Source organism: Dromiciops gliroides, chromosome 1 (genome assembly GCF_019393635.1).
Source record: "Dromiciops gliroides isolate mDroGli1 chromosome 1, mDroGli1.pri, whole genome shotgun sequence".
Classification (NCBI taxonomy): domain Eukaryota; kingdom Metazoa; phylum Chordata; class Mammalia; order Microbiotheria; family Microbiotheriidae; genus Dromiciops; species Dromiciops gliroides.
Genome location: NC_057861.1, coordinates 279,156,214 through 279,170,615, shown reverse-complemented (window position 1 = coordinate 279,170,615; position 14,402 = coordinate 279,156,214). Strand labels below are relative to the sequence as shown.

The 14,402-nt window shown below is 39.3% G+C and overlaps 1 protein-coding gene across 1 annotated transcript in view; it reads right to left on the bottom strand.

Moving 5' to 3' along the window:
- PREX2 (phosphatidylinositol-3,4,5-trisphosphate dependent Rac exchange factor 2) overlaps positions 1–13,927 on the bottom strand; it is a 417,236-nt gene extending 403,309 nt beyond the window's left edge. The window contains 1 exon segment of the mRNA XM_043975911.1: positions 13,309–13,927. Coding sequence (XP_043831846.1) covers positions 13,309–13,449 — 141 coding nt within the window. The 5' untranslated portion in view covers positions 13,450–13,927.
- Positions 13,928–14,402: the final 475 nt, after the last annotated feature.

The window sequence follows — 14,402 nt, the reverse complement described above, 5'->3', positions numbered from 1 at the left end:
ACTATTCTCTTCCATAATCATATGCATATGTGGACAATACTGTGCCCACAGATTGTGCACTTCTGATAAGCTGAGCGGATCCAATCCAATGTATCAAAAATTTATTAAATATCTTCCATTCTTCTATATACAAGGCACTATGCTAGATCCTGGGAATAAAAAAAAAAATAGCCCTTACCTTCAAGAAATTTACAAAGAGGGCAGCTAGGTAGTGCAATGGATAAAGCACCGGCCCTGGATTCAGGAGGACCTGAGTTCAAATTGGACCTTAGACACTTGACACTTACTAGCTGTGCGACCCTGGGCAAGTCACTTAACCCTCATTTCCCCGCAAAACAGAACAAAACAAAACAAAAGAAATATACAATGAGGAGGCGGGGAATATGGAATATATTAAACAGAAGAGTATACATACACAATAATTTGAGGAAGTGGAGAACTCTAATGAATAAAGTGATCAGGAAAGGTTTCCCTTAATAGGTCGCAACTGAACTGAGCCTAAAAGGAAACTAGATCTTCTAAAAGTTGGGGGTGAGGATAGAATGCATTCTAGACAGGGAAGACAGTCTCTGCAAAAGTATGGAAGTGGAAGATGAACTGCTGAATTTAGAGAACAGCAAGTAAGCCAATTTGGCTGGAATGTGGAGGGCATAAAGAAGAATGATTATGTATAATAAGCCTGGAAAAATAGGTTGGAGACAGACTGTGAAGGGTTTTAAATATGATCCTTAGATGAAAGTAAGGACCACCATCTTCACAAAATGAATGTTTTCAATGATCAGCAGAATATCTTCCTTACAGCTAGTTGACAAAGTAGATAGAGTGCTGAGCCTGGATCAAGCCTCAGACACTTAATAGTTGGATGACTCTGGGCAAAGTTACTTAACTTCTGTTTGCTGTAGTTTCCTCAAATGTAAAATGGGGTTAATGATAAAACCTGCCTCCCAGGATTATTGTGATAATAAGATGAAATGATGTTTGCAAAGTGCTTAGCATAGTGCCTAACACATAGAATATATAAATCCTATATACTATATAAATGCTAACTATTATTGTTATCAAAGGAATCAATGTGCCAATTTCTTCTTGGTAACTGAAGTTCTTCCTGATGCTGCACTTAGTGTGAAGTCATGAACAATAGCTTTATGTTACAATACTCCCAAATCTACTGGTTTCAATTCATAATAATGACATACACATTCATGCAGCAGATTAAGTTATACAACATGGTTTCCTCAAAGCAACCTCCTAAGTTGATAATCACAGCTAACATTTATATAGATAGTATATTAAAGTTGGCAAAGTATTTTACATTTGATCTTTGCCTACCCTGTTAAGGTGCTTCTATTATCTTCATTTTATGGGTGAGAAAACTGAGTCTGAGAGAGTTTAAGTGATCTGTACCCCCATTATATGCTACTAAGGGTTTTAGGTATGATTCAAACTAAGGACTTCCTGACTCCAGTTTCCTGGGCTCGGTCTGCTCTACCATGAGACTGCCACCCATGTTGTCTGTAGAAGTATTGTTAGCCCCACTTTATAGATTTGAAAAATAAGGCTAAGATAAAGTAACTCCCTGACTGTCACATATCTAGTGAGCATCAGAGCTGAGATTCAAATTCTGATCTCTTCTGAAAACAAATCCAGTGCTCATCTCACTATGCCATGCTGCCTTTTACTCAAGCAATGTTCCATCCAGCCCTTCCTTCACTAATTGCGTGAATATGTGCTCTGTCCAAGGTTACCAGCAGCAGTACAAGTTGTTATGTACTCCTTCCCTAGGGCAGTGAGGCCCTTTGAAGAAGCTCCATTGGCTATCCACACGGAAAGGGAGATGATGCAATCTAATGAAAGACCTTGGTAGCGGAGCTAACTAATGATAGAAACTCATGATGGGACTAATTTTGTAGACTGATGCCTGAGCAAGGTACTTCTAAATGGACACTTGATGTTCATACTAAGGATCAGACTGGGGTTAATTAGCACCATTGTAGGACACAGAGACAGAACACTAGGACATATGAATTACTGTTTTCAACAATTTAAAGTAAGGAAGAACTATTTCATGATTTCAATTTTAAATATCTATACTGCATTTCTAAAAAAAAAATGCACATGAAGAATGAATATTTTTGGGGGCAGTTGGGTGGCGCAGTGGATAAGGCACCAGCCCTGGATTCAGGAGGACCTGAGTTCAAATCCGGCCTCAGACTCTTGACACTTACTAGCTGTGTGACCCTGGACAAGTCACTTCACTATCATTGCCCCACCTCACCCCCCCCCAAAAAAAGAAGAATGAATGAATGAATGAATACTTTGTATAAAGAAAGTAGTACTGTGATCCCTATATTATACCACAATGTTGGGTAAATTAACAGATCTTAGAATTTCAAGTTGTTCCTTACCCCTCACCCCCACACCCCAGACACTGACTTCAAAGAGGAAAACACCCAGAACTCCAGGAGAGCAGCAAAACAAGGCTAAGTTGATGCGCTAAGCAACAAAATAACAGAAAAATATCAACACTTCTTGCACAATCACTAACAATGTGTCAGCAACTATTAAGCCATTTTATTTGGCGATGATACAATTAAAATAGCTAATTCAAGAAAGAAGTACAAAACTGCAAAGTCCATCAATACATTAGACTACCTCAAAAAAAAATACTGAGACAAATTTTTTAAAAGAAAGTATTAACTAATTTACAGATTTAAAATGCAATCATCCCAGATTATATAACTATACAGGGTTCCTTCAGTATTCTAAGTTTAACCAATTATGGTTATTTTAAAAAATATCCTCCAAATTAACTTTTGAAGTAGATGCCTTTTAATGAAAAATATATATTACATAGTAATGAGAGAACACAATGGCTCTTTATGGTACATTATGCTTAGTATATATTAAAAAGACAAAGATTACAAAAACTTGAATCTAAAAGAGTCTTAGGCACACAGATGGAAGAATATAGCCTTTATTGATTGATGAGAGAAAATATTATTTTATTATTATATTAATAACCAATTATTAATTTGGGATCTAGGTTTTTCTCCTTTATTTCCTCCATTTAGGCCCAGCCCCTGTAAAAAGTCAATCTCTAAAGGTTGATTGATAAGATTGTCCTGGCCCTCAAGTCACATGCTCTTCAATCTTGGGCGTAACCCCACTCAACTAGGAGACTTTACTTCTTTGTGGAGTGTAAACAGAATCCAGACTAGGTAACTTCTTACCCAGAGAAAATAAGTCCCTGTCTTTGTACCCCCACCATTAGAGTTTAGGGTGATCCAGCTCATAAAAGAGAAAACCAACCAGAGTTGTCTGGATGGAGATGGATTTCTTTTTCCAGAATGCTGAGGTAGCTCAGTCTCATGGTCAAGTCATGTTGTTAGCAGAAGGAACTGAAGACTTCTAGCCCACCTCCTCATTAAATATCCACCAATCAGGGTTGATTTTGAGGGAATTGCCTTTCAAGTGTTTTTTAAAGCTTTCAGGCGCTCCATGTCTTTTTTCTTTGGTTGCCAAGGGAAATCACTGACCATCAATTTATTGATTATTAGCTAGCCTAATTGATAAACTGATTATTAATTGCCCAGGAACTGCCTCATTTTTTTCATTCCTCATAATGGCATGCAATAAATGCTCTTGGAGAAAGTATCACTCAAGTCCTGGTACAAATCAAGAAGTATAAAAATTAAGGGGCTTGGAGATAAAATAAGAGCCACCATAAGAAGTGACAGAATTTAAATTATTAAGTTTAATTATTATGGGGCAAGTTAAGACAATGAAACCTTTATTTCATCTTTGCTTTTTCTGAAGCATTATGGTGCCCTAAATCCATCAACTTGACAAGCAGAGGAAGAGGAAATAACTATAAAACAAGCAATTTTTATATGTTAATCATACCACTTATCATTTTATCAACTGAATTACAAAGCCCAGAACTGTTAAAAGTATCAAACAGTAAGTATCTGCTATGTATATACAATAGTACATGGTAAATGCATCTACAAAACAGAGATGAAAGGTCTTTGGAAGAAATTTGTTCCCAGTTAGGGAGATTAGTGAAGACTTACTGAAAGAAAGTTTATCAAGTAAATCTTTAAAGGAAAGGAGGTAGGCAAATAATAAAGGTAAAAGACAGTGCATTCCAAGTACAAGGAACACTGGAACAAAGTAATGGAGGCATGGGAGTCAGTGTATGTTCCCAGATCAAAGATGTGCCCAGTTTTGCTATAGCATATAATCCATCAAGAGTAAAATATGGGGCAGCTAGGTGGCCCAGTGGATAGAGCACCGGCCCTGGATTCAGGAGGACCTGAGTTCAAATTCAGCCTCAGACACTTAACACTTCCTATCTGTGTGACCCTGGGTAAGTCACTTAACCCCAATTGCCTCACCAAAAAAAAAAAAAAAAAGGAGTAAAATATGAGATAAGACTGGAAAAGTAGGATAGCTCAAGGATGTAGAGGGTTGTGACTGTCAAGCAAATGTGCCCAGGAAGCCCTAATGATTTTGAAGCAGACAATAATATGACCAAGATGCATACATAGGGAAAGTAAGTGGCATTGTCATGAAGGATGGAGGGTAGAGAAAAGAAATGGGAAGATATGTAAGGATGGTTTTTACAATACTCTGGACTCCTGGTAATAAGAGCCTCAACTAGAGTGATGGTATTGGAAAAAGAGAAGAATGGCTAGATGTAAAATATGTTGTAGAGACTTATCAAGTGAATCCAAAAAAGTCAACAAGTATTTTTTAAACACCTTTTATGTGTCAAGCACTGTGCCATGTGCCAGTGATTCAAAGAAAAGTAAAAGATATTCCCTGTTTACAAGGAGCTCCCAGTATAATGAGAAAGACATCATACAAACAACTTTGTATAAACAAGGTATATGGAAGATAAATTGGAGATAATCAAAAAAGTGAAGACACTAGAATGAATGGGATCAAGAAAGACCTTACAGAAGGTAGAATTTTAGCTGAGACCTGAAGGAAGCCAGAGTAGTCAGGAAGCAGAAATGAGAATGGGAAAAGTTTCTGACATTGCTGGGGACAGCCAGTGAAAATGCCCCCTGAATCAAAAGACTGAATGGCATGTCTGAGGAACAGTAAGGAGGCCAGTATCACTGGATTACAGAGTATTTGGAATGGAAGGTTGGTGTAAAATGTAACAAGATTGGAAAGGTAGGAAGGGGCTAGGTTATGAAGCTAAAAAGAAGAAAGTGGGGAAATACTGGAGTTTGATTGACTGTTGCCAATCTTGTACTTTAGGGGAATAAATTTGATAGTTAAATGGAAGATGGACTGTAGTGGGGAGAGACTTGAAGCAGGAAGACCAACCAGTTGGCTATTGCAATAGTCTGGGCATAAAGAGAGAATGACTTGAATCATGATGGGGGTTGTCAGAAGAGAGAAGGGAATGTATATGAGATATATTAAAAAAGGTAAAATTGACAGATCCTGGCAAATAGTTTGGATATGTAGATAGGGTAAGAGATTGGGAAGAGTCTTAGACTGTGAACATGGTTGCCTGGGAGGATGAAGGTACTTTCTACAATAATGGGGGGGGGTTAGGAAGAAGGGAAGATTTAGGGAGAAAGATGATTTCAGTTATGGACATGTTGACTTTAAGCTATCGGTAAGACATCTAGTTTGACATGTCCAAATAGACAATTGGAAATGTGGGACTGGAAATCAGGATAAAAGTTAGGACTAAACAAATAAATCTGAAAATCATACCCCTAGAAATGATAGTTGACACCATGGGAGTTGATGAGATCATAAAGTGAAATGGTATAGAGGGAGAAGGTAAAAAAGTTCAGGACAGAGGCTTTGAAGATACTATGGTTATTGGGCATGACCTGGATGAAGAGCCAGCTAAAGAAGGAATGGTCAGACAGATGGAAAGAGAACAAAGAGTCAGGAGGGAGAGGGAGAGGTACAGAGAGAGAGAGGGAGAGGGAGAGGGAGAGGGAGAGGGAGAGGGGGAGAGAGAGAGAGAGAGAGAGAGAGAGAGAGAGAGAGAGAGAGAGAGAGAGAGAGAGAGAGAGAATAGAATATAGTCTAGTCAAACCGCCCAGAGAGGTTGAGTGTTTTGTCCAAAGTCACAATGGTTAAAAGTAGCAGAGCTGAGAGGTAAACCCAGGTCCTTTGACTACCAGTCCCATTGAAACTTTACTACATGGAGCTTAAAATAAGGTTGCAGGTAAAAAAGAATTCATCTTCAGATCCAATCTGATGAAAAATGCTGCTAAATAGGTTCAGTATCTGATACAAAAGAACAATTTAGGAGTTTTACATTATGGTCAAAAAGTGTAGCATTATCCTTTGGATTTTGTCTAGGCAGGTAGGTAGGTAGCACAGTGGAGTCAGGAAAATTTTAATTCAAATCCAAACTCAGACACTTCCTGGCAAATCAATTAACCACTGCCTGCTCAGTTTCAACATCTTTAAAATGGGAATAATAATAACACCTACTTCCCAAGGTAGTTGTGAGGATCAAATGAGAAAATATTTGTAAAAGCACTTTGCAAACCTCAGAGCAGTATATAACTGTTGTATATTATTATTATTAAACAATAATATATTATAATAGATTTCTCACAAGAGGCTATTTCACTATTTGAACTTTTAAATGTCTATACTATATCTTAAGACAATGACACAAAGAATTAATATCACATGTGGATATTGCAATGGCTGTCACATTTCTTTCTGGAGATATCAGTGATGTAAAGAGACAAACTGAGATTTATCAGCAGAACTTTTCATCGGCTCGTAGTAAGTTGAAGGATCAGAATTTAAGCCCATATTCTTTGACTTTCAAATTGAAGCACCATTTCTACTCTGTCCTGCTGCCTCCATTGCAGCTGCTTCAGAAATGCCTGCTCGAATTCATTGTGGAGTGAAGGAGAGAGGAGAAATCAGAATTCAGTGGGGGAGAGAGAAGAAATGAACTTAATGCCAAACAAAGCTGTGATTTCATTCTTTTTCTAAAAAGCATATTTGGATTTATGTATAGGCCCATAGGAGTTCAGATACAATTGCATGAGAATGAGAAATTATTATAAAATTGCCAACATAAAGGGATGCTATCCTGGATAGAAGTTTGGAATGAGGAAAACTATCAATTTCCAATGCTTTGTGATGCTTCCTCCAGACTGTTACCTGATCCTCTCCTGCTGACCTCCCCTTGACTTTGGGCAACCATTTCATGGTGCCTGTCTAGTCCTCTGGATTTACTGGCCTTGGTTAACTCTTTGGTCTGACCCCAGAATAGGGTACTGGCTACCCCACAAATCACAGTTTGAACCAAGCCCTTTGCCACCAAGTTTGTTTTCCCTCTCCAAGACTGTTAAATGACCTTAATCACCAGCACCCATTAACACCATCCCCATGGGGATAGAGATCCAACAATCTAAAGTTTAAGAGATATGAATCATGTGACTTACCTAAGATAGCTAATACACATTTCCAACATGTTACAATAACGTTGTACCAGGAATAAGTATTCAACATTGTTTATTGCTTATTGCATATTGGATAAACTCTAATGTCCCTGATAAAAGTTTTGAAACTTCCATCAACTAGAAAACAGACAAATTGGAGATTTGGCATTTTAAGGATGTTAGCTAATGGCTATCATTTATATAGTTTTTCATCTATAATTGCATTTTATACTCACCTACCTTGTGAGGTAGGTATTACAGGAATTCTCATTTTCACTTTTTTCCAGATAAAGGAAATGAGGCTCAGAGAGGTTATAATTGATTTATCCAGTATCGCACAGCTAGTAAAGGTCAGAGAAAACATTTTAATCTAGTCCTCTCATGCCTATAAGTCCAGGGTACTTCCCATCCCAGCACTGCATGTCAAATTTCTTCTAAGAGATAGTTCTCAAAAAAGAGGCAGAGTCAAAGAATCTTGGTCTGAACACAAAAAGACTATGAAGGGTTTAAAGGCATAAGTTAAATAATCACAAGTGCCACAATCAAAACTGAAATATAAAATACTCATTCTAAATTCTTCAGCATGCTCCTGGGAAATTATAAAAGGTTAATGATTGTATAGCAAGAATATGATAATGTTTTAAAAGATCATCAACTGAATGACCTCAAAAAGTATCAGAAATAGGCTTAGTAAAAGACTATCGCAGGGCATTTCATGATTAGGAAATGAGTGGCTTCAACCTAAGATTCAATTTTCTAATGGTGTTATTAACTCTTTTAGATTTCCAGTTTACAAATAATGAATAAAGACTTGTTCTTTACTGGAGTACTAAAATGGTGGTCAACTCAAGAAGCATTAAGTACCTATTATGTGTCAGGCACTATGCTAAATTCTGGGAATAAAAAAAAGGGGAAAAAAAGAAAAAGAGAAAAGAGAAATCATTCTCTTTTTTCAAGGAGCTCTTAGGCTGATGGATGAGACAATATACAAACAACTATGAACAAACAAGATAAATTAGAGATAATCAAGAGTGTAAAAGCAGTAGAATGAAAGTGGACTGGAAAAGACTTCTTGGCAAGGGTGGGGCTTTAGATACACCAGGGAAGCTTAGAAGCAAAAATTAGGAGGAAGAGAATTCGGGAAATGGTGGACAGTCAGTGAAAAATGCATTGAATGAGGCAAAAGAGTATCTCATTCAATAAATAACAAAAAGGCTGGGGTAATTTGATCACAGATTATGTAGAGCGAAGTAAGATGTAGGAAGACTGGAAAGATAGGAAGGTGCCAAATTATGAAGGGCTTTGAAATCCAACCAGAGGATTTTCTTTTTACACCAAGAAGCATTATGAAGCTATTGGATAGGGTGTCACCTAATACATGGTCATACTTGCAACTTTAAGAAAATCACTTTGATAGCTGACTAACATATTTAATGAGAAAGAGAGAGACCTGAGGCAAGGAGATGGATGCATGGGCAAATAAATAAACTTGTAACATTAAATTATAGATATATTTCAATATAGGGTAGAAAATGTATAGCAAAATGGGCTGACTGTCCATATTATGGGTAAATTTCACTCAAGCCTTATGAAGTTAAAAAAAATTTCCATCTTTCTCAAGGGCAGTATCCTATTTTGGGTTAGCATTTTGGATCATTTTACAGTTGTAATAATGTTTTCAATTAACTCCCAGTAGAAGTAAAAACAAATTGAGGAAGAGAGCCAGGATACCAACCCCAAATCCATTCAACCAATAAATTTTATTAGGTACTCAAAGCCTGAGAAGCCTGCTCTGAAACACACACACACACACACACACACATATTTGACATAGAATACTCTATTCCATTTTCATAGTTGTTCCTTGAGCACCCTACCTTCTGAAAGCTCTAAACATTGGCTGAACTTTCAGAAAACTTTTCCAGTTAGACTTCAAGGAAATACTGTGATCCTATGATAATGTAAAAAGGGGCTAAGGCTTTGTCCAGACAAGCAGAAGCTATAACATTTATGACAGAAATAGAGAAGCTCCAACTGACTTGTTAGGTAACATGAAGAAAAAGAATTCAGGATTTAGAAACTGCCTAAATCTTAGTAGCAACACGTACTAAGGCTCTGTCCTTAGGGAAGAGAAAGAGACTAGTTTTTACTTTAATAGAGAAGGGAAGTCAAGCACAGGAAAAACTTTACGGAAATGAACAATGCATTGAAAAGAGCTAAAGAAGTACATACAGAGAGAAGTAGCAACTGAACAACCTGGGATTTACACAGGATTTCCAGAAAGGCATTTTTGGACTAATTGAAGACAGGGACTATGTCATGTTTAAATCTTTGTATCCCCAGTTTCTGGTACAGTATATTTTACATAGTAGACAATAAGTTGCTACTAAAAATGAACCAATAAATCTATTCTGTTTGCATATTTAATTTTTTTCCTTTCTTACCTCCCTCCTCCAATTGCTTATCCTATGAATTCTACATAATATTTCTTTTCTATATCATCCCCTTCTCACTCCCACTGCTAGCACTCTACTTCAAGTCCTATGTCCTCCTTCCCAGGCTACTCTCATTTCCTAGACTACTCCCCACAAGACCCATTACTAGGAACTTTTCCCTAGCCATTTGTCTTAACCAGAGCTGCCCAGTTAATCTTCCTTTATGAATAAACCTGGCCATGCCATTTGTCTGATCAGAACTTTTTAATGGCACCTGCACTCTCTGTTCCAAGTCAAACTGAACTACGCACATCTCTCTACTCTATTCCACCTACCCACCCCCAGGATTTTGCTCACCCCTTTACTTATATTAAACATCCTCCCTAGTCATTGTGGCCTATTGAAATCATTTGATGAAAGCTCAAATTCCATCTCCTCCAGGAAGTCTTTACTGACTAGCCCAGTTTGAAATGGTATTTCTTACTAAGACTTCATATAAAACTTGGTTACTCTTTTATTCAACAATTCAATAAACATGTATTAAGTGCCCTAAACATGGATGGTACTCTGTTAACTATAATAAAAGATGAGCAGAAGTAAAGGGAGTCTGAACTAGGGTGGTAGTAATATGAATTGGAGAGGACTGGACATTTGCCTGAGGAAGTAGAAACAATGGGACTTGGCAATTGGTCACATGAGAGGGAATTGTAAAATAAAGTAAAAAGTCAAAGATGACTCCAAGGTTCTGAGCCCAGGTGACTGCAAGTCTAGTGCAACAATCAACAGCAATAAAGAAACTAGGTTAAGAAGGAATGAGAAGGAGGGGTTAGGAATAAAGAGTTCATTTTTGTACATATTGAGTTTGAGATGCCAAGGGTATTTCTTGGTGGGGTAGTCCAACAGGTAGTTTGAGATGTGAGACCAGTTCTTAAGGGAGCAACTGGGCCTGGACATAAGGATTTGGGAGTTATGTGTATAGTTGCAATAACTGTACCCATCACTTGGAGTTCAGAAAGGAAGAGAGTGTAGAGGGAGATGAAGCCTGAGGGTAATAAACAAGTAAAATAAGAAATAATAAAATAAAATAAAAACAAAAATGCCACAGAAGCCCAGGGAAGACAATATCCAAAAGGAAGCAATAGTCAGTAGTATAAAATGCTGTACTTATTCAGTAAGTTGAACCAGCCTTGGAATCAAATCCTTCCTCTGACACATACTAGCTATGTGACTATGATTAAGTCTCAAGCTCTCAGTTTTCTAGACCATTCTCTAATATTATAAATTATAGAATAATTTTGGATCTGCATTGTTGGTTGGAGTTTCTGCAACAAGAGTTCCTCCCACCAGCGAAACTGCAGGTCTAAACAAACAAAAAAGAGTGTGAATTTGTCTAGATGTTGTCTCCTCTACTTAACTCTCATTTTCTAGAAGGCTATATCTTATTCCTCTTTTCTCTCTCCTCTAAGTCCTTTACAATGTCTACTATGGTTGAATTGTTGTTGTTGTTGTTGCTGCTGCTGCTGCTGCTGGGGCTGCTGCTGTTGTTTGTGTATGTGTATGTATGTTTGTAGATAAAGTCCATCCTTTTCAGTACAATAAATATTCCAGTAGCTATTCTTCCTCTCAATATAAAAAATAAAAAAAATACAATCAACAGTCATCCAACTGCCAAATGTATTAAACCCAAAATGCATTTAATTTTGAATACATTATTGTTTTCTATTAGGATAAATAAGGCAATAAAGTTAAAAGGAAAGCTTGGGAGTGATAGAGGTTAAAGACATTTCATGAAAGTCATCATACATCAGTGCTTTGTAGAGAAGGTAAAGGTGGCTATTTCTGCAAAATCATCAGTCTAACCAGTCTTTTTTTTTTTTTTTTGTCCATAGGCCACCCCAAAGGATTGTAATACTTCTAGTTACAAAATTGAAAGATTGTTTTGTTGACAGGAGTAAAAAAAAAGTTTTGAGAGAAGCCAAATTTGAGGTTAAAAGTTTACAGATTTCCAAAGAATGCATTTCCATTTAGCTGACTGTGCTGGCTTTAAAATTGCTCAGTCTACCAAAGCCAACCTGTGCATCCTCCTAAATTTAAGGTGCATTCTTGCCAGAGTCAAGTAAAGATTGTTCTCTTCCATGATCATATGCAGAAAGTATACAGATCTCAGAAAGTTGAGCAGGAAGTTTAGTATTTGAAACACTTCCCTCCAGACAAAGGGAGATGGAGGGGGGTGGGTAGAAAGAGAAGAATGTCAGAGCCCTAATAACAACAGTCAGGCATCATGCAAAGTGAAGCAAATGAGTTGGACTGTTTATAGCTAAGGCACTTAAGCTCTTGAAATGATGCTCTCCCAAAGCAAATAGAAAAACGAGGAATCATTTTCCATACTCTTTTGGATTTGAATCAGAAAGTAGAAATACACTTTGAGAAGCTGCTTCAGAAGTTCCTTTCATCCAAAAGTTGGACCTCCTGGCATTAAAGTTAACACAACTTTTTCAAAGCTGGTTCTCAGTGAAGTTGAAACTCAGAGATAAAGTGTTATAAGAGATCCTAAAGTTTGTATGTTTGGGTTTGTTTGTTTTGTTTGACAAGAGTTTTATTACACCACACTCATTGCGCTTAGTGTGAATATCAAGCCCACAAGTATAGTACAGAAGTCTTAAGCAAGGGGAAAAGGGACTTGTAGGAAGGGGTGTGAGCACCACATGTGGCTTTAATATCTAACAGCTGCTGCAGATCAAAACCTCTTTGCTCTTTCTGTTACCCCCTACCAGAATACTATGTTTCAAGGATTATTATAAATAAAGGGACTGCACTGCCATGTAATCTGAATAATGAACTCAGACCCCAGCAGATTCAGAGATTATTTAACCAAAGGTACCTGAATGAACCACTCAACTCTTGATCACCAAACCAGACCCCTAAAGGAAGATCCCCGGAGAGCTCGGAAATAAATAATTAAAGGATCCCCCCCCCCCCCCCCGCCCCAATCTACAATGTTACTGCAAGAAAGCAAAAGGAAGCAAAGGGGTAAAGGGGAGGTGAAAAGCAAGGAAAGAGCGAGGTCCTTTCCATCATCAAGTGCCTCCTCCTTTTGTATCTAAGGTTGCCAAACCAAGGACCCTTGAAGGCACTTGCAAAACTGGTAGCCTCCACTCCTCAAGAATCTTGTCCCGGTGTTAAGTGATCCCCAAGCCCTGAAGTCCAGGAGAGAGAGCATTCCTGAAGTCAATGCCTCTGCAAGGTCTCTCCCACCTTCCTCCAATGCACAGGGATGTAAGATCACTCCCCCAGAAAGAAAGCTCTCCCCAACCTCTTAGGGTGGGGTAGGGGGGCCAGTCTAACCCTTCCAGCAGTCCCTCTGCAGATACCCACCGGCCCTTACCTCCCACCTCCTCCGCCTCTCCTGCTCTTGGGAAACTCACCGACACCAGAAACTCCAGCGTCCCCACATAGTCCCGCTCGGTCTTCAGGAGCTCGCTCAGGACACACACCCGGAGGCGAAGCTGCTTCTCTAGGTCTTTCCCGCTCTCCCCTTTGCCTTCCCCTTTGCTCTCTTCAGTCATCGTGCGGTGCTGGGTCCGGTCCCGGCCCCGTCTTTGCCTGGCTCCGCTCTGCCCTGCCCTGCCCTGCCCTGGCTCTGGCCCCCGCGAGAAACCAAAGTTGCCTCTTTCTTCGATTAGTCCGAGGAGGCCCCCGGGAGACTTTCCATGTTGAAAAGGTGATGAAAGGGAGAGAGACAAGGGGGCTGGGGGAGGAGCGGGGAAGAGGGGCGGGGGAAGCCGGGATCTGGACTCCGGCAAACTACCGAGTCACCAGAGAGGACCGCGTCCGTCCTCCCTTCAGATAGTCCTCCCTCCAGATTGTCCTCCCTCCCTGCAGACCTTGTCTACAGGTCCCAAAGAATCAGGGGTAGCAGAAGAAAAGAAAGAAAAACCACCCAAATCCAGAGGAGCGAGGTTCTTGTTCCCTAGGACTGGGGTATCTAGTCAGCCTTTTCGGACCTAAGTTTGCTCGCTCTCGCTGGCTCGCTCTCGCTCGCTCGCTCTCTCTCTCTCTCTCTCTCTCTCTCTCTCTCTCTCTCTCTCATTTGGAGGAGGCGGCGGCAGCAGCAACTTGGACACTAATCAAAAAGCTTTGTATCCATGTGACTCCGACCCTTCACCCTTCGCCAAATCTCAGGAAAAAGGAAAGGAAACAACCTTTCGGGAAGTGTTGCATGCCAGCTAACTCTCCCCCCCCCCCATATCTCTCTCTCTCTCTCTCTCTCTCTCTCTCTCTCTCTCTCTCTCTCTCTCTCTCTCTCTCTCTCTCTCTCTCTCTCTCTCTCTGTCTGTCTGTTTCCCTCGGTCTCTGTCTCTCGGACTCTCTGTCTCTGTCTGTCTCTGTATGTGTCACTCACACACATACACACGAGTGTGGGACTAATTGTGGGCTCGGGAAACCTAAGAGGATAGGAGGATACTGGCACTCAATTGCTTTATCATGTCCCAAGTCCCCACTAGACTGTTGCTACCCT